The sequence below is a fragment of the Pezoporus flaviventris genome, unplaced genomic scaffold, assembly GCF_033815535.1.
Source record: "Pezoporus flaviventris isolate CSIRO_AGI_PZ_B2104156 unplaced genomic scaffold, CSIRO_AGI_Pfla_v1 ptg000007l, whole genome shotgun sequence".
Classification (NCBI taxonomy): Eukaryota; Metazoa; Chordata; class Aves; order Psittaciformes; family Psittacidae; genus Pezoporus; species Pezoporus flaviventris.
This window is the reverse complement of record NW_026892555.1, coordinates 43,807,956-43,828,440: the sequence shown is the minus strand read 5'-3', so window position 1 is coordinate 43,828,440 and position 20,485 is coordinate 43,807,956. Positions and strand designations below refer to the sequence as shown.

Sequence of the window (20,485 nt, the reverse complement as noted above, 5' to 3'; positions counted from 1 at the left end):
CCCGCTGAGATGCCTGCAGTAGATTCAGTAAAGTTTCAACGCCTTAGCAAAGAACAGTCCTTTCTTTGGTGATCTCTGCAAAACTGCTCAGATAAAGACAATGCAAATTAGATCAGAACTCTTTTCTAGTGTAAACTGGTGTAGTTCAGTACAGTGGAATTATTTTGCACTACAGCAGCTTTGCCAAAAAGTTTTGTAAAGGTTTCAGGTTAATCAATCAATGTGAATAAAACTGTGGAAAATGTATAAATAATCACAGCATTCTGCAGTCAAAGTGACAGTCTGGGGGTTAATGCTTCATTCCTTTGTGCCTTATGTAGCAATTTTCACTTGATGAAAACAGGTAAAACTGCCACCAACTAAGAAGTTTCCAAACTCTAAATTCTGATGATCTATTTTATATCCCTTTACACTGTCTGGAACGGCTATTAAAGGTGCAGAGGTATTAAAAACTAAGCCAATAATCTTGTATTTATAAAAAAATGTACTTTCATTATTCCACCATCATTAAAAGTATATATGCAATGCTTTAAAGTTAGAATGAGGGTGGCAATGATGTTATCTTTTTTGTTAGCATGTTGGCCCCCAAATAATTCTAGCATAAATATAGTCAAGATAAATCATCTAAAAGGATAGACTAAATTGAAGACTGTCAGGATTAATGTGCAGCCACAGTCCCAAATAAAGCTACACCTGCCATCATATATCATTTTTGCAATTAGATAGCTAATTGAACTTACTCAAGAGCCAAGTTATTGAAACTGCAAAACATTATTGGGAAAACAAAAGCCATTAACATAACAAATAACTTGCCTGTACACTTGTGGAAGAAAAGGTTTTACATTTTTATCATTTTTTTTCCTAAATTCAAGAGATTATTTTTAGTACTTTCTGCTGAGTTAAAAATGTATTTTGTAATTGTAGAAGGATTTTTGAGGACTGAAATCCTCCAAGCAAACTGCAGAATATGGACTGCACTGTGACAGTGAAATTTTCCCCACATTGCTGCTCCATTTCTTCAAGTCAAGAGATCTCTGTGAAGCTTTTGTTTGAAGGAAAGCTGTTACTAACTTCAGAAATACTTTGCTCCTCTCTTACCACGTAAGATGTCCTTTGACTATAAAGATAAGTTTAGGTGAAGAGCAAGTGTCAGGACTCATAGAACTTTGACTACTAGGATAAAAACAAAGTCTCTTTTCAGAGCCATTAAGCATGTATGCAAACTGCCAGGAATGAAAGAAAAGCAGAGTAGGAATTTTAAAAACTTGAAATGGGTTAGAAGAAAGGTAAAGCACCAGAAGATGAAATAGACTTGCCCAAGAAACAGTCCTGCACTTTGCTCTATGAAAAATGAAACAAATGAAGAGACAAAATTGAATGTATAAATCATTTCAGTCATTGTTCTCTGATCTAGCATTTGAGCTGATTGACAAAATATTTGTGCTTCACTACTACTACGGAAGAATCTCTTATCCTTTTTAACATCACAATTGAAATGCTCCAATTTAAAATTTCAATTTTTTTCCCTGTGAGAAGTATATTCACAGAACACATGGACACTGAATAATCAGCCGATCATTCCTATTTCCAAAGCAAATATTAAATGTTTGAAAAGCAAAATTGCTACAAGGATCATGATAAAACCCAGGGAATATATATATTTAAAAGTTCAATTGAAATAAAAGGAGCATAGTAAAAATTAAAATGGCATTTCGAAAAACCCCACCCCTTTTAATGTCACCACATACAATACAGACTAATGACCCTTAACAAAAAATGGGAAAAGCTAGTATTTACTAAAGGCTGACAGGCATAATTCTGCTTTTGTAGTTCACCCTCATATTGTTGGTGCTTTGGATAATTTTGACATGTCTCTGGTCACATGACCACAGTGAAAGCTCAGGAAGCATGTGCATACTTCTGCTACATATTGACAAACGTGTTTTGGTCTTCTTTCTCAGAATAGAGAGCCAAAGGGAGGATCATCTAAAGGGCAGCATGTTCTGGTTATGATTCCCTGGTAAAGTGCGCTGCGGCTGAGTAGGGTCAGGCAGACCAAAAATGTGCACAGCTGGTGCTAAGGCTGAACAGAGAGCTGAGGAGGCAAACAGAATCACAGAATCCCAAGGGTTGGAAGGGACCTCAAAAGATCATCTAGTCCAACCCTCCTGCAAGAGCAGGGTAACCTAGAGTACATCACACATGAACTTGCCCAGACGGCCCTTGAATATCTCCAGCGTAGGAGACTCCACAACCCCCCTGGGCAACCTGTTCCAGTGATCTGTCTCTCTCACAGTAAAGAAATTTTTCCTGATGTTCACCTGGAACCTCCTATGCTCCAGTTTACACCCACTGCCCTTTGTCCTATCACTGGACATCACTGAAAAAAACCTAGCTCCATCATCCTGACACTCACCCTTTGCATATTTGTAAACATTGATGAGGTCACCCTCAAACGAGGGACTCTTTGCCGTTGCTTCCTTTGGCAGAGCAGAGAATCTGGCCCTACAATATTTAAGAGGAGATGGCATGAGGCAGCCTCTCATGGTCATGCTTCTGCTTCTGGGGGACAGCAGCATCCCCAAAAGGGACATGAACATTAGCATGTGCTACAGGGGACACCCTGCCTACGTTGCACTAAGCCTGAGCACTCCCAGTCACCAAAGCCAGTCAGCTCAGCAAAACGGCACACTCAGCCCGAGGCACACATGTTAGTGTGACAGGGAAGGAAGCCTGAAGTTGAAAGTGAGCTCAAACCCATGCTTAACTAGAAGGGTGGGTGACCAATAGCAAATTTCTGGCATGGTACCAATTTTGGTGCTTATAGAAATTAGGACTGGTAATGCATATAGTTCTTTCTGAAATGAATTTGAGACACCAGATACCAAAGGAAGCTTGCCATCACTGCAAGAGCATTTTTTTCCTCCCAATTTATCATCAACAAAAGCATTTTTCTTTTTAATGTTAAGTGGGACCCCTCCTAAAGTTTTGCTTTTTTTTTTTTTTGGTGTTTACTAATTGTGATGACTAACTCCACCAATACTGGCTACTGGAAACATCCTCCTCACTAATGCTTTGGCAATGTCACCTTAATACAGGCACAGTTGTTTCTTCTCAAGCACAAATCTTACAAGCACTATCAACCAGCTCCATCATTGGAAGTGATTAGAAGGCAAGTCTAGACTTTCAAAAACAGGCTTAATAGTGTGATGATGAAATATTAGTCAAAGCCACCTTCCAGTCTGAGGCACTCTTTATTTTTACATCATAATTGTCCCCAAACACTGCTGCTATGTAAAACTGTGAAGCGTTGTTAAAAGTAGCTGGTGAAAAGTCCAAATCCTCCATTAAGTCTCTCTTTGGATCTCACCGTTGTCATGGCTTCTGTAAAATATCAGAAAACACTTAGGCAGCGAATGTACTGTATCTACTGCCTCTTCTAATTCACTCTTCCTCTGTGATTCACCTGCTCGTGTTTGCTCCAGTCAAGGTAGCTGCTGGGATGTAAGCTCTTATGAGTGGGAATCAGTTTTGGTGCACACCTGCATGCTGCTCAGCACAGCAGGATCTCATCCCCACATGTTAATGTGAGATGGACACTAGAAACAGCAAACTCAGGGTATTTCTTGCTGAGAAAAAAAGAATGGCTGTCGGATTTTATTTTGGAAGTGCATGCCACTATGCTGTATGTCATCAATGTAGGAACTTAATTGACAGAAGGATGGGTCGATCTGACAGTAATACAGACAAAGACACCAGTCCATATATAAATAAATCACTGCCAAAACCTCTAAAATATACAAATATATTGCTGGAGGGAAATTCTTTGCTATACAACTTGGCAATTGCTCTTAGCTGGAATAGTTTCCATTTTAATTTTATATATTTTACTTTTTTTGCTATTTTACTTGTAAATTATTATCAGTCAAACTGCATGAAAACATAGCAAGAATAATAGAACACCAGAAAAGCATCAGAATATCAGAAAAGTATGTTATGGTTAATGAAAGTGGATAGGGAACAGAATATTTTTCAGACTGAACAAAATGTTGTCTTTGGTAAGTCTGAGCTACTCAGATCTGAATACCACCAAATGTTGCTGGGACTTAGCTCTAAAAGCTTACTTTAGGCCATTTCTAATTTCTTGGGATTTTTTAGGGTGACAAGATTTATAGACACAGCTTCTCAGCATGAACAGCATGCATGGAAAAATTTATGCTAAGGTGAAGGATTTCCACAAATCTCATTTGTTGTAACGTAGAACACTTACTGACATGAGAGTTCACTTGTATATGAGGTTCACTGTACAGCTATTAAAATACCGTGTAGCATTAGATTAATGTAAAGATTCATGTGTAAGGAAACCAACTGCCACCTGTGGCTTCTATGTCACTGCTGTTATTATTCATGAGCTTTAGGCTGCGCATCGATCACCTCTGTTCTTCACTCACTATTGGAGCAGTTGAACACAGGAGAAAACAGAAATCATGCCAGCTACCCCCCCGTGCAAAAAAAAAAAATCAAAAAGGAGCTTTTCCATTTTTTTTTAAATAATTTGAATGAAAAAAAGTGGTTCCTGACTTACCGGCTCTCACTGGTACACAGGTCAGTGCAATAGTAATTAAAAAAAAAAAAAAAGAAAATTTTTAAAATCTATAAATTTAAGAGTATTAAAACATTAATAAAGTATAAAATATGATTAACATTTTAATCTTAATTATTTTTCTTGTGTTTCTCATTTTAATATGACAAAGATTTTCTGCATCTTTTACAGAAATACAACATATATGGAAATTGGGAATTTTAAAATTAAAATCCTCTGAGATACTGAAATCAGATCATGATGCTGATGCTGTTTAATGGGATTCTAGAACTTATTCAAGTTAGATTTTATTTTAATGCATTGGATATTAACAGTGAAGTGTAATTACATAATATTAAAATGTAATAAAATTGTTTCCACACTCATACCACAAAGACTGACTGTTAAAATTCAGAAAACAAGGCTTGTAAGAATATCCTGCACTTAAGCTGCATCAGCAGCATAACTTCTTTTGCAATGAGTAAGTCTGAAGAAATTTTTCACTTAAGCCTTTTAAAAACCCTTCACAAACGCCATCTGGTTATGGCCATTAACTATGGGAAGAGATTGAAAGGAGTGGCTTTACAGAAATATGAATAAGACGCCATAGCACAAGGCAAAAACAGAAAAAGGATGCTCAAACTATACTGTGTAGTAGTCATTTTCCATAGTAAATACATATATCTCGGAAACAAGTCATAAAATGAGAAACCATCATCTTTGGAAACCATTTTTAAATCTCATAACCCCCCAGTGTTGCTTTTTTACAAATAAGGGAAATTCATCATATAATTGAGTTAGGAAGGTGCAAATCTTCTAAAACATAGTCTCCTGTTAAAGAAATTAAAAAAGAATACAGTGAAAATGACAATATTGTTTACCATGGAAATAATATTTGCACAAACCAGGACAAAACAACACCTTCTAAAACAACTGAGCAGCAATAGTAATGCCGCTCTATGTTTCTAATATTTATGCCCAATGTATTTATAATAATCTTTTCCAAGGTTTGTGAGAAATAAATCTAATCTCCCCCTTTTTTTCAATCTACACATGGTATATGTGCTAACTTACTGAATTCATCCTTCATGCAATTCCAGTTTATTAAAGAGGTTAAAAATTTATAAAACTCTGATGGGATATGGTTTTAATGCTTCATCACACTACCCATCATTTGCTTTTCAATCTAGATCAGAATGATCTTTCCGACTTCCCTGCAATCACCTACCTGCACAGCTAATATTTTCTGAGCGTTCTCCTGAGAGGCTGCCTGGATCCTCGCCAGCCCAGCCTGGTTGTAGAGGCCATGCTGCCTCCGCTGTGCTGCCAGCACCCCGCGCAGCCGCTTCTGCAGTGCCCAAAGCTGGGACAGCAACACCAACGATGCCAGTGGGGGGGTCAAGGCAAGGAGAAGAAGAGGCAAGAAGGTGAAAGGGAGGAAGGGAAAAAGAAAAAAAAACTAGGAAAAAAGAATTAAATTCCCAAGTCAGAGTAGGAGAGGAAATTAATGGCAGTGTTCAAGAAGAATGATGGAGGGAAATATAGAAAGCAGTCAATAGCCCATTCTGCGCTGTACGGGCCTGACAGGAATTTCACAGTCTCTTGGTTTTTCAGCCCACTCATGCGCATTCATCAGAAACCAGTCACATCTGGCTGCCAGGATGGGGGGTTAATTTTCTCTAAATGCCTCAGCAGTTTTGTTCTAGCTGAAGCAAACTCTGTGACTGCAAAGCTGATGAGTAAAATATTTCTACTTCACCCAGTTTAACTCAAAACCGATAGCCTCGGGGCATATTGAACCTTTCTTAAAAAAATAATCTTTTGAAGCTTTTTGAATGGCACATCAGGTCAGGCCAAAGTTTAAAATGCAAGTTTAAGACTTTGATGGACATAAGAGCTTTTTTTTTCCCTGTGTAAAGCTTATCATAGCTTGGCAATGTGTGCTTTAGTGCATGACAAAACTAAAGAGAATTAACTTAGCCATCAACTGCTCAGGGAGAACAATAACAGGAAAGAAATTTCCATATAGAAGTTCCTATTAATCTACCCAGCTATAACCATATGACATGAAAGCATCTAACAGCACTAAATTGCACTGAATGCGGCAGCTGAGAGTGACACTACTTAAAAAAAAGAGGATTTTATATAGACTTATAGAAAAGATAACATCCTAGGAACTGCATTTGGTGCAAAGGATCCTAACTGAAATGATTCCAAGGGGAAGTGCAGGAGCGCTTACCTGATAGGCTTTTGCTATTTGCTAATGGTAATTATTGTTAAAATCTACAGTTAAGACTGTTACCAGTTTTTCCTTAATCTGCAAGTACTTGGAACATATAAACATGGTGTGGCAGGTCTCACTCTAGAAGAAAAATGTTTTAATGAGATCTGAAAATCTACCAACACAGAACGTCTTTGAAAACAGCTGTGGGGTTTGGGAAATTCTGCAATCATTACATCATACTCTAGACTAGTTTTAATTTAGAAAATTTAAATTTGAGCCACTAAAAGCATTGCTTAGTGGGAACACACTGGTTTGTGTTTGATCAAGTAATAATTTCGATAAATTCTATATCTATTGTTAGCATGAGGCCTTCAAGAATATGCCTGTCAACCAGATTAATACAATGGATTATACCATGCCTTTCGAAATATTCCATTTCATTAAGGTCAATACCACAGGTCAATAATTGGATCAGTTATAAAGAACCTTTTACATGATAAGATATGACTGCTCTTTGGGAGCCAGCGCAGTGTACCAGGTGAAAAATATACTTTTTCAAAAGAATGTATATTATAGTAATATCAAGTGAGCTATTACAACCTAGAGAGTAATTAATGCACATTTTCAAAATTAATGGCCTGATTTTCAAAGATACTGAGTTTCCACAAGTCCCATTAGGTTCTATGGAAGCGGTGAGTACTCTGCATCTTTGTAAATGAGGCTGCAAAATATTAAAACAGATCTTTATGCATATATTTTTTTTTGAGGCCTGCCAGTGTATATTAAAAATAACATGAGAGAAGGCAGACAAACTCAATGGGAAAGTATAAAAATATCAATCTGAATCACAGCCAAAACCTGAACCCAAAATAAGAATACATTTTCCAGCTTGGAGAGCCTCTTCTAAGTACTGCTATTCCTTTCTTCCTGTTTTAAGAATTATTTTGTTTCCTGAAATCTACCTTATTCTCCAGGTCTGCTGTTATTTCAACTATTTTCAGATCTCGTGTTGGTTGATACCATTCTGGAGCCTGAAAAAGAATGCAGGTTAGAGAGGAACAACTTATGACATTTCAGCCCTAGAAAAATTAATTAAGTAGAAGACTACTTCTGGATTATCAAACCTCTAATTTTTGCAAAAAAGGTGAAATAATTGCAAGATATCTATTTTGACATGATGAAGAAAATGGTGACTGGGGGAGCTCAAAGGATCTGTAAGTGAAAGGTGACATTAAGTGAAAAGAATCAATGGCTATCCAACCTTTGCCTTGAGAAAATCAAGACATTCAAAACTTTTGAGGTTTGGCTATTTGAAGAGTTGTATATTTATTGAGAATAAATTGACAGTTTGTATATTTATTGAGAAAAATTGACAATGTATAGTGGCTGGTGTCCAATACAACTTTCACTACTGTTTCCCATTTCAAAATTACAAGTCTGTGATAGCTGTTACTATTGTAAATATCCCTGCATCTAATGTATCTCATATTTCAACTACATTTTATCGTGCCTAGCATAATGGAGCCTAAACCCAATATTTATTAATTTTACAATATGGGTTGCTACAGAAATAACATTTATGTATACAGTTGGAAATACATGTCCTTGAGAAAGTTACAAATTGATCAAATAACTTTACTGGCTTAGAATAAACTAATGGACCCACTAACCTAGGAGGGGTCATGCAAACTCTGGGTTGGATTCAGGTCCCTAGCTGAGAAAACAATTTAAAATACAAAAATCCCAGTTAACCTAGCTAAAACACACTTCTAGCCCAGAAGCAGCCTGTAGATTTCATAAGTTTTGCAATGATCTCCCTGTCCCTCCAGGCACCAATACTGTTCCCTTAGAGCCTCTTCTAGCTCATATACATTTTTACCACATGGAGAGCCTTAAGAAGGCATGTCATACTTGAGTTGCATACACAACGTTACTGCTAACTCCATTTTTTTTAGCTTTTTTTCACTATTTGAGAAAGAAGCTATTGCCTAAGTCTGATCAACATGCCCAGCCAAGTGCTGACAGCGCAGTTAACAGCATTTCCAGTGGTCAAGATATAACAATATGTACAGTAGCCAAATATTTGTATGAACTTCACTTTGGTTTTGCAATTTACTTTTCTGTGAGAGCAGGACTGAAGGAAAATGGTGAGTCTCACCTCTGTGCCTGGCAGGATCATGGAGCAGATTCTCCTGAAAACCATGCTAGGGCACATGAAAAACAACAAGGTGCTTGGTGACAGTCAACATGGCTTCACCAAGGGCAAATCATGCCTGACGAATTTGGTGGCCTTCTGTGATGGTGCTACACAACTGATGGATAGGGCAGAGCAGTTGACGCCTGGCCTTGGGCATCATGGTCTTCTGTGAAGTATCCCTGCCCATGGAAGGAGGGCTGGAACTAGATGATCTTAAGGCCCTTTCCAACCCAAACCATTGTATGATCCTATGACAAAGGAAAAAAAAACCAACAAACAAAACCCACAAACAAACAGAAGCAAGCTCCAGATTTTGGGTATTCAAGAGAACAGGATGGAAAAGAAGCTCCAGGATCTTTGTTTATGCCATTTTTGTACCTGCCATGGAGGCAGCTGATACAGATCCGCTGTTAGTTCCCACAAAACGACCTTCAATTAAAGGGACTGTAGGGGTTTCTGCAGCATCAAAACAAAATTCATTCTGCAAGGAGGAGCAATAGCTTTCAAAGAGGTGTCAGGGGTCTTTTTTACTGGGAGGGGACAATTTTTGCAACAAGTGAATTCTCTCAGTCCTCATCCTACAAACAAGGAGATGGTGAGCCAATGGCTTTGCTGGAGAGGCACCTTTGTGAGCCGCTGGGGAGAATGAATGATGCTGTCAAGGAATTGCCCTTGCCATTCTTCTGCTTTGGGGCTTTACTGTCATTCTCCTTCACTTGTGTTTTGGCTCCCCTCTGTGCCTCACAGCAGAGGGGAGCATATGGCTCTATGTTTAATTCCTTATTTATATGTGGTACTAATACCATCAATAATATCAGTGTAAATTTGGAAAAGGAGGTGTGAACAAGCTGCTGTTTCTATCTTACTAGAGATGAACCTTATGAATTGGGGTACCTTATTCTCTTCTCACTTTTAAGTTTTTTTTTCTGATAAATCAAAACACTTCATTAAATTCATGTTTCATTTTTCATTAACATGATTGAAATTAAGCTAATATTTCAATCTGTAATTTCTTATTTGAGGGATCAAACTGGAATAAAAAGAATGTGATTGATAGTATTTAAAGCAGTGGCCTACCAAAGCCTAAATCATTATTCCAATGGTATTGTTTCTAAGTCCTCATTAATTTATGTTATTATAATATTGGGATTGTCTAGACATTAAACAAAGGTCAAATTAAAATAAAATGCCACACATACAGAAGGAACTGTATCTTATTTAGACCAGAATAGTTTTTACTTTTGTTGTCTGACAGTCCACAGGAACCCAAAAGCTTCACCTTCTTATCTTTTATCACACAGTCTAGCTACACAGGACTAGACCAATGCAGATTACAGACATATTTAACAATGAACCCAAAACTAGGGGTGTTTACTTGATTAAACATCAAATGATATGTGGCCCCATTAAGAATACAAAGTGAACAGCACATGCAACTTAGTCATGATGCTTTTCTTGGTCAATAGCATAATACTTAGAATGTTTCTATTGCCAGTTCTGGCCAGTGACTACATGTTAGCATTATATTGGGTTATGATTACAAGCCTAATTCTCCTCTCTGCTGTTTGTAATTAGTGAGATTCAACTGATCTGATTAAACCTGTTCCTTCATTCCACCTGAGAATGCAAAGAGAGAATCAGACCCTCTGTGAATAAAACTTCATTTTATCTTTCCAACATGATAATTACTCATAATACAAATGCATTCTGCATTTAGAATACACTTATACCTGCGGTGTCTGATGGAATAAAACTGCAAGGTTCTGGGTCACATAAAAGATAGTAGAAATTATTACAGGCAGAACTGGTATGCTGCTTGTCTCAAAAGAAGATTCTCTGTAAATTTTGCCAAATTTTAAACATTTGATCCCAAAATGTGCATGGCAGGTGTTTGCCTCAGGCTAAATTCGTTTAGATAGCCCAAGCAGTTTGCTTATTTTGGTAAGGTATTCTGGGCAAAATACAATATTCTGCTCCTGTTACAAAATTACACTGATATTTCTTTTACCAGATGCAGTATGCAACAGGGACTCCCATTTAAAAAGAGACAGCATTTTAGTATGTAATATGACTTTCTCATAGAAATAATCCGATGAGAACTGTTAGTCTGTGGAAAACAATTGACTGCAGATAGCCAGTAGTAATTTTTTCCATAAATGCTGTCCTTTGTAAGCATTCTTGAGCTTCTCACTGGTACTACAGTTGATCAGTCTGTGTTACCAGTCTTGCTGAGCAAGTAAGAATGCTTATCTCTATATAACTCTACCTAGTGCATAAACCACGGCCACTGCAATATTTTACCAGGGGAAAAAAAGAAAAAAAAAAAGTGAGTTTTCCTTCAAGTACTGACTGAAATTTCTTTTTCCTTTCCTGAAGTTTCCTTCAGCCTGAAAAGTAGGAAGCAAACTTAGCCACATGGCTGAAGGAATGGAAATATCTCTGGTTACAGAGACTTAGATACACATCTACTCTGAAGAAAAGGTGATTCCAGACTGAAAGCAATCCAAGGAAATTCAAATTGAGGCACTGAACAGAACTAGCAGCTGAAGATGATGTTGCAGCTACAGTAGGTAGATAGAGCTACTTACCAAGTGATTAAAAACATTTGTGGATATTAAAATGAAGAAGAAATGGACTAAGCAGCACCAATGGAAAAATATACATAGCTGAGGCAGATGAGAGAAACAGATGGGCAGAGCATTTCCAAGAAGTCTCACTAGACTCAACCCACCATCAATACCATATTTGATGGAGGTTAGGAACCTAAATCATTTAACAATAACAATAACCAATTGAGACATCAGCAATAGACACAGCAACCCAGAAACTAAATAATGTCAAAGCAGAGGGCAGTGATAGTATCACAGAGAAATGGAGCACTACATCCCACCATTAAAAAAAAACTTATAGAATTCTTCAAAGAATAAAAGATCTCTCTCCTGCCTCCTGAAAGAGGAATCATTCGTAATGTAATATCATCCAGGATGTAAGATGAAGTTGGGCAGAAATCTTAGTAAACAATATGCTGAATTTAGTTTGGGTGAACATGAATGAGCAAGAGATAGTCATAGTAAGTACCATCATAAAATAATACATCATCAATTCTCAAAAACACTTGGAAAGCTTATGTACATCTGCAATCATATACTGAGCATGAATCAGGTTCATGTAGTGAAGAAGGCAGAGGATAATGGAAGACAAAGTATTCTCCTGAATGTAACCTTGCAGAAATGTATTATATTCATTCTATGCTACACTGTACCCCTGGCATGTTTACCAAATCATTTAAATACAGCTTTCCAGACATAACTGGGAATTTTGTGCTCTCTTTTTTTTTTTTTTGAGTCATCCAATTCAAGTCTTTAACTTCTAGAGCTGATTAGCAATGACAGATTCAACTGAAGACAGTGGGGAGACTTGAAATCAGTGTGCCATGAAGAAGGGTATATTTCTGACATCACTGTAGGGCTAGATCTGCAAAAGGCTTTCGGCATCTGCTTGCTATGTTAGGCAGCTAATACTATAGTTACTCTGTGGTGCTGACAGTGTAGGAAACTATGATTATTTCACTGAAATAGTCTTTGATTAAAACAAGACTCTTTTATATTCAGTTAATATAACTGTTTCAATACCGCTCTTGACTGACGCTAATATAACTGGTACCTGACCTTCCTGTACCTGACCTTCTGGATTCAACATAACATTATTTTGTAATTCTGCAGTAGTCCCTCTTCAGACATCAGTTTATTGCAAAATGTAGCAAACCAAAATGAAACTAACAGAAGTGTTAAGTACTAGTCACTGCTATCACGATATTCAGACATAAGCAAATTACCATTACATGTTGAACAGAGACTAATATGTCACTTCTAAACCTACACTTTCTCTGTTTTCAAATGATGCTAATCTTATATCAGAGGATCCGATGTGTGTGTCATATTAATTCAACACTGCGCTGTGAATGCTAAATTCTATGTAAATTACATAAGCCTTATCAGTTCCATTCATTGTTACAACTCAAACAACGGCAATTACAACAACTCTACAGATTTTGGTGCTGTAAGAATGGCAGATTTATTAGCGAAATCCAGTTAATATTTATCTTTTTATACTATTCAACTACCATCTTACACCTGTACGATATACAAAGCTCCTAGGTAATAAGATATTTCTTTATTGTCAAATCTGCTCCACAGACTGCTGGTAAAGATTACATAGCTCATTTAAATAAAGCTCTTTTGTCAACAGACTGGATATACTTTAAAAATGAGTAAAAGCCTCATGAAAAAAACAAATCTCAGCTGATGTGCAAGTATACATGACAAGATGCACTTGTTTTTTGACCTTTTTCCAGTTGTTAATGCTTTGGTAAGCAGATTAGCAACATTAAATTTAAAAACAGAAAACTGCATTTCAAGATTCACTGAAAAACAATTGAAGAAAAGCCTGAAAAAACAGAGTACAATCTTCTACTAAAATGTCAGTGAATGCAAACAAAAAGATTGGTTAATGGAGGCAGAAAAACATGAAAGGCTGGTATTGTGATTTTTTGCTGCTCTCAGGAGAAGGAGACAATAGAGTAAGATCAGGATATCTTTCTGCTTATTGTGGCTACTTACTGCAATACCAGTCTGAAAATTAAAGTGTGCTTTCTATTAGGTTCCTGAAAATGTAGCCTAGAATTTGATACTGAGTAGCTATAGAATTTGTGTGATGTTGTTCTTTCGTCAAAGATTTTTACACTTCCCAATTTCTGCTGCTATACAAGGGAAATATATCTGTACTTATCCAGATGGCTTGCTCTATATTGTTCAGTAACACTGATAATCAAATACTGCAGTTTCATCCCCAGGAGCCTGAAGTGATGAATGGGAATATTTTGCGAAGGTGCAGATAATTGCACTTACCCCAAACCAAAGGCTTAATATTTTATTATTTTTTTAGCCCCCCAAAGCTCTCACCTGCAGACACCTACAACTTTCCCCAACTTCTGTTTGGTACTTGCACAGGGCCATTAGAGAAACATGCCAGACTGCACAAGCTGAAACTGTTGAAACCCTGCAAGTAAACAAGACTGCTCTAAAGAAATTCCTGACCTTGTCATTAATTTCTCTTCTTAAACCAGCCATAATCTCTAATCACCCCTTCTACAGATTCTACTGCTTACTCTGAGGAGATGAAATTGCACAATAAAATGCCATATCTCATCCTCTGTCCCCTCCTAAAGGATTTCTGGAGTATAATTGTTAACACAATTCTCAAAAAGCGCACCATTACTCTTTTGGCATTTAGTGTGGTTGAGAAATTTTTTTATGAGTTTGTAATCTTAAAAATAAAACTAATTAGCATAAACATGGATAACTTAAGTTACAATACTTTTCCAAGCAATTTAATAGTTAAAGAAGATAGGCTTCATTTCTGTGAAGGTTGAATTCATGTCTTCTTTGCTACCTTTGACATACAGTAAGATTAATTATCAAAATGTACTTCAGTTGTAGCTCTAGCAGAATACAGAGACAGCATCCTGCCTGTCTTGACTAAGGAACATCAAACATTATGACTATAAACATTTATGTTAAGCCGTTGTTTCTGATTCATATAAAGTATATCCTGATTACTGTAGAACAGTAAAATGAAATTCTAAAGAAGACATTTTATTTTTTTCTAGATGACACATACTTTTATCAGTTACCCTCTATAACTGTGAGGCGATCACACAAGACTGAGTATTCAAGGATCATAAATCAAGCCCATCTTGCTCTCTGGTCAGAAACCAGCCTGTTGTGACCAGACAGTATTGCCATTTCCTTTGTGTTTCTAGGCCTTTCGTACCTGGCAGTGATCTCACCAGAGCTGTTATTCACCAGCCTATTCCTAGGCTTTGCATACTGTGACCGTGCATGGCAATAGCCTAGGTCATACATGGGACACCTCTGCAGTTGCATGTGCTCCTGAATGCGCAGCTGAACCCCCACCATCATCCCTTTAACTGTGACGGAAACTTGACTTTTAGTTAAGCATTTCAGGAATAACGTGGCCTTCAGCTGAGCAATGCCAGGCTTTGCACAAGTATCTTCCACATGGGTTTGCACAGTATACTACTCAACCAGCAAAAGCAGCCCAGAGGCTGGATATTCTGCAGGGCCAACTTGAGCACAGAGAGGTAAGTGTGCTTCCTGGAAGGCAATGAATCAATCAGAAGAACAGCAGGCCAATTAAGATGTGCATAACTTCTTGCCAGATGTTACCTCTGTGCTGATGGCTGACTGCATCTTAGAGATGCACACCGTTTCTCAACCCCTGGGGCTACTTTCATATCATTAAATAAACAGAGCTAGGAACCATTCTATGGCAGTAAGGCTAAGTGGCACACTCTGGCTTTGTCCACACTGTGCAGTACACTACCCCTTCTCAGTCTTCTGTGACTGCCTCACTGCCCTACGATGCAAATGGTATTTTAGGGGAAGAAGGGGTTAACAGCTGAATGACTGAATTAAGGTGAAGGCTGTGTTTCTGCCTATGAAGATGAAATACAGAATAGGTGTTGCATACCCTTGATATTAAAACCTCTTGGGATAGTGGTGGAATACTGCACTGTGTTGTGGGAACTGAAGCTGGTTCTCTCCTATCCATGGTCCCTGCTTGAAGCAGTCCCTGTTGCATGTTATTCCTGAACTTGTGTTAGGCCTTCTTTTGAAAAGTGCTACGCAGAACAAGCCAAAACAGGAGATGGTACCATAAATCCAGAGCACAGAGGACTATGGAGCAGGTCAAACTAGGTCCCTAATCCTCTTTTATTTTGCAGACCAGATGTCACCTTCATGACCAACAGTATCCTGAGCTTCCTGTTGAAAGTGTCTTGGAAAAAGCCAGATGCATACATGCTCTTCATAAACAATAAGAAATGAATTAATGGATTAGGAAGGTAACATGAAGGTTGTAGGAGGTTTAGCTTCAACAAGCAGGGGAAGACAGGCAAAATGTACATGGCTACAAGGTATTAATGTAGGTCAGGTTAGGAGTCGCACTGTGAGGGGCAAAAGGGATACCTTGAGACATAAACTGAAGTTTTTAAGTCATCAACTAACTTGAATTTGACATCCTTAGTCTAACCAAACATTTTTTTCTTCTTAATGCAGAGCCAGACTAGATTTTGGAAGTTTTATGAAAATTCTTCAACCTAGTCACTCCCTTCCTGACTTTGACTCTAGTTCCGATGTACATATTTATCCTAGACAGATGTTTTTCTTCTTGCTCAACCAAGAGGTCAACATACGATGACATAATGCCCTTTCTTGCTTAATAAACATAAGCATCTTTCGAGGTTTACACACAGTCAGATTCCCATATCCACCACACCTACGCATCAGCTTCTTAGTACAGTCATTTATCTTGTATGATTCTTGGTATCATTCTCACTGAGACCTCTAAAGGGAAACTTAATTCTCCAGTCTTAGAACATAGCACTCAAACAGGCAGCCCTTGTTAGGATCTCTCTGTATTATTTCACCACCAGTATCTGCCTGTCTTCAGCCAGGGTGGGCACTGTTTTGCAAAAATGAGTATTACAGGGAAGGCAGAAATTAAAATGGTGTTCGCAGAATAGAATTTACAATTAGTTAGATACTTAGATTCAGTCTGTAACAATACATATTATATTAAATAGCCATCAAAATAAGTGGAATAAAATTTTCAGGGCTTGCCAGAACCCTTTGTCCTCAGAAGGGCTTAGGGATTCAGCCACATTTTGTAGGAAGCACAGTGTGACAGAAGGAAAAGGCAAAATGAAATCACACAGTGTCAGCAATTATACCATTCAGGAAGTACTCGAAGTTATTCATACAAATGTCTCAAGGTATAAGAAATACCAAAGTGCCATGAAGATTCAGCTAATGTAATGTAGGTTAGGACCTAATGTAAAGGAGAAGTTCGTATGATCTTCCAAAGTCACTGATGCACTGTATATCCTTCTTTCGGCTCTACGAAGAAGAAAGATGAAAAGAAAAAAGAAAGATTAAGAAGAAAATTAAGAACAAGAAGAGCAAGAAACAAGAAAGCATGTGTCTGAGAAGTTAGGAATGAGAATTCTTCACCTTGACAGTGAAGCTCTATTTCAATTCGCAATATTCCTACCTCAATATTTCATAAAGAAACAAAAATATTGAAAGAATACTGCTGGAAAAGCTCATAAATAAATACATTATTTGTAGTAACTCTTTAAAGTGATTGAATAAGCAAGCATTTTCTTAACTTCTGTTGTTCTATCTGCTCTTCTGTACTCCACAATATCTTCCCCTCTTCAAATTTTGAGAGCTCAGGCAGTAAGCAGATAATCTGCTATTGCATTTACAGTCTGAATTTCAAAGTATAATTTATTTTCTAGTACGTGCATGGACTTTGAATAGGGCAGTATACTCTAAGTATCAATGGAATAAAGCAAGCTGAATTCTGTTGTTTCCATCAGAAATCATATTTCTGTGCAAATCATATTTCCCCCACTTTTCCTTCTCAACAGCATCCAGAGATTGGCAGCTATCAGATTGCAATGCTATTATAAATTATTTAATACGTTATGTTATATAGATGAATATATATACATATGACCATATCATATATATTATAAAGCAGCACTTTACATACCAGTAAGATAAGGTCTCTGGTATAGTCCCTGATAAAAACTTTAATCACAGAATTGTATTCTGCTTGTCACTTAAAAATTTAATGTAAAAGTTAAATGACTTTTCATTTCTTGATATATTAGGAAGTTTCCAGCCACTTCATCAGTTTCTAAAGGAAAGAAAGGGCATTCTGGTTTTCTGGAAGTAGCAATTCTAAGATTCGCCTACTCACGTGCAGGCCATGAATGCCACCGGTCCCCTCATCTGGAGGACCCGTGGAAGCACAACATATTTTTGTCCATGTGTGTACGCAGCAGTTTCCATCACAGTGAAATTCAGGGTCCTTGTACATCTGATGTGCATGTGGGACTTGTCCAATTGCTGAATGGGAAAATAAATAGGATGTTCACCCACAAATCAGAGCTGGGTGAGCTCTTGTTCCAGGGCATGGACAAAGCTGGAAACAGCCACATCCGAATCTTGTATTCCACACCCCGTCTTGTATTCTACACCCCAGTTTCATTAAAAGGGGAACAGCCAAACATTAGAGTGAATAGTGAAAGCAGTCAAAGACCACAGCCATATTTTCAACTTACGAGAAAAGTAAAAAGCCTAAAGCAACAAATTGCTAGTGAAATTAACAGCAACTAAAGTCAAATTTGCTCAGCAACTGCAATGGCCCCATGAATTTCTTATTTTTACTTTGCAGGAAGGAAACTGGAAGTCCTAGGAGGCCAGGCTTTAGCCCAGACAGATCCATCCCTTAACACCACAACAGGGAGCCTATTAACATCGACCAGGCTGACTGCCCTGCAATTGCAGACTTTTAGAACACTGACATTCTTGGCATAAGTGGCATAAGGCCTTAGGACCTGTGTCCCAGATTTCAGGGAACACCTCAGGACCTCTTGGTACCAAGTGTCTGGCTCTGCTGGAAGCCATCAGTGTCTCCGCCACAGAACTGTGACCACATTCTCTATTATAGGGGGGCGACAAAGGTACAGGAAGGCTACTTAGATCTCAGAGAGGTACTATGTTGGAATCACAGACCCCAGCCTAGTATGGGGAATTTGGCATCTCTTTCCAACTTCAAGCAGGGTTGCACTGAAAACTTAGTTTCTATCAATGAGAAATTAATTGAACCCAAGATGTTAAATAGTCACCTAATTTTTTATTCTGGCAGATTTTTACTTATTTGTTACTTCTTTATCAGTTAGTTGTGTTTTTTAAACAAAATGATCTTAAATTTGATTTGATCAAAAAGTATATGCACCAAGTACAGTCCTAATTATACAGGTGTGATATTTATAAGGCAAATACAGTAAATAGAGAACATTAAAATAAAAGATCCCACAAAACTTTTGAATGCTGCTTCCAAAGTCATGTGTATTTAATGGACTCCACCTTAAAATTGCTTAAAATTCACTTCTTAGCAAGGATTACCATGGTATAGTCATTTTTTCCTAACTCATGAAAAATTCAAGCATGTATGAAAACAAGGAAGTCATTACTAGCATGTAAGCTTCAGATTGATTTTCACTATGTCAAGAATTTTGCCTTTGTTGAGATGCAGCCAGTATAAACCCTTTCAAATAGCAGTTTTCCTAGATAAAAACTGATGGCAGTAACAAACAGTATGGAAAAAAACACATCTTTGTTTAAACTGTATTAATGAGAAGGTACTTAAACCATTACTGACCTGAGCCAGTGACTTTGGTAACCATGAGATTGTTGGCAGGTTCCACCTGTCTTGATTTCCAGGGTTCTTAACAGTCACAATTACACAAATAGATTCAGTATTATGTTCCTGATTACCAGACAAATGAAAGATGCAAAAAAGAATCTAGTTAATGCCTTTATAATCACATGTAATTACCTTAAAAGGATAATAAAAAGGAAAGAGAAGTGTTCAGAAGTTAGGAAATGCCAGATTTACAATTGGTTTTTCAGGGTCAATTGAAGACACTATGCGTTATGACACAGTCTTACTTATATTGTTCATAGTCTTTTTCCTATATTTTTCAAAGCAATGGGTGGACTCACATTGTGAACAGATCAACTTGTGCAGTAGAGAGAGTATTTCTGGGGGAGACTATTTCTATGGAGTATAACAATATTGCAGGTGAGAAAGACCTTAAAGGCGGTGAAATATTACTCCAAAGTTTGTCATAGGTCTTGTTGAGAGCAAATGACATCTGAGATTTAGGAATTGCTAATTTCTTCTCAGTCTTTGAAAGCAAAGTGGCCTTAATAGACAAAGGTTCTTCCATTTTTCCATGGACTTGCAAGATAACTCCAGTATATTCCTGGACCACTCTTTTTCTTTTTTTTTTTTTTTCAAATCGCATTTCACTGTTTGCCTCTCCTTGTCCTGCCATTCTCCATCCCACAAATATTCAATCTAATTCTAGAAAGTCTTAATCTCACATTCCCTATACTCCCTGTAAAAATTATGTCTTAAGTAACACGAAACTGTGAATTAATAGTGGACTGAGGGAAGTTTTATCCACAGTGCAAGCCTGTGTCAACATTGCAAAATAAAAGAAGATTATGGAGCAAACTCTGCCACTGGACATCTGATAATCAACACTGTTCACCTCTGGTTTTATTTCAGACTAACCTATGCAGACAAAGCCTGCATATGATTCACTCCAGTAACTGTTCCCAGAACACTTTATATCGCCAGATATCCTGCATGTCATCATGCCACATGTCATGGCATACTATACATGCTTTCACTTTAACACTGTTTAAAAAATTTACTCATGTGGATTCACATGATTTCGATTAAATGAAACTGAACATAGTACATAATATTATCACCAGTTAAGGCCACAAGGTCCCTGCTAAGGTCTAGAGGACAG

General features: G+C 37.5%; 1 protein-coding gene across 1 annotated transcript in view; it reads right to left on the bottom strand.

Annotated features, from left to right (window-relative positions):
* Positions 1 to 20,485, bottom strand: part of CCDC178 (coiled-coil domain containing 178) — a 173,378-nt gene that overhangs the window by 21,619 nt on the left and 131,274 nt on the right. Inside the window, 1 exon segment of the mRNA XM_061447585.1 lies at positions 5,811 to 5,945. Coding sequence (XP_061303569.1) covers positions 5,811 to 5,945 — 135 coding nt within the window.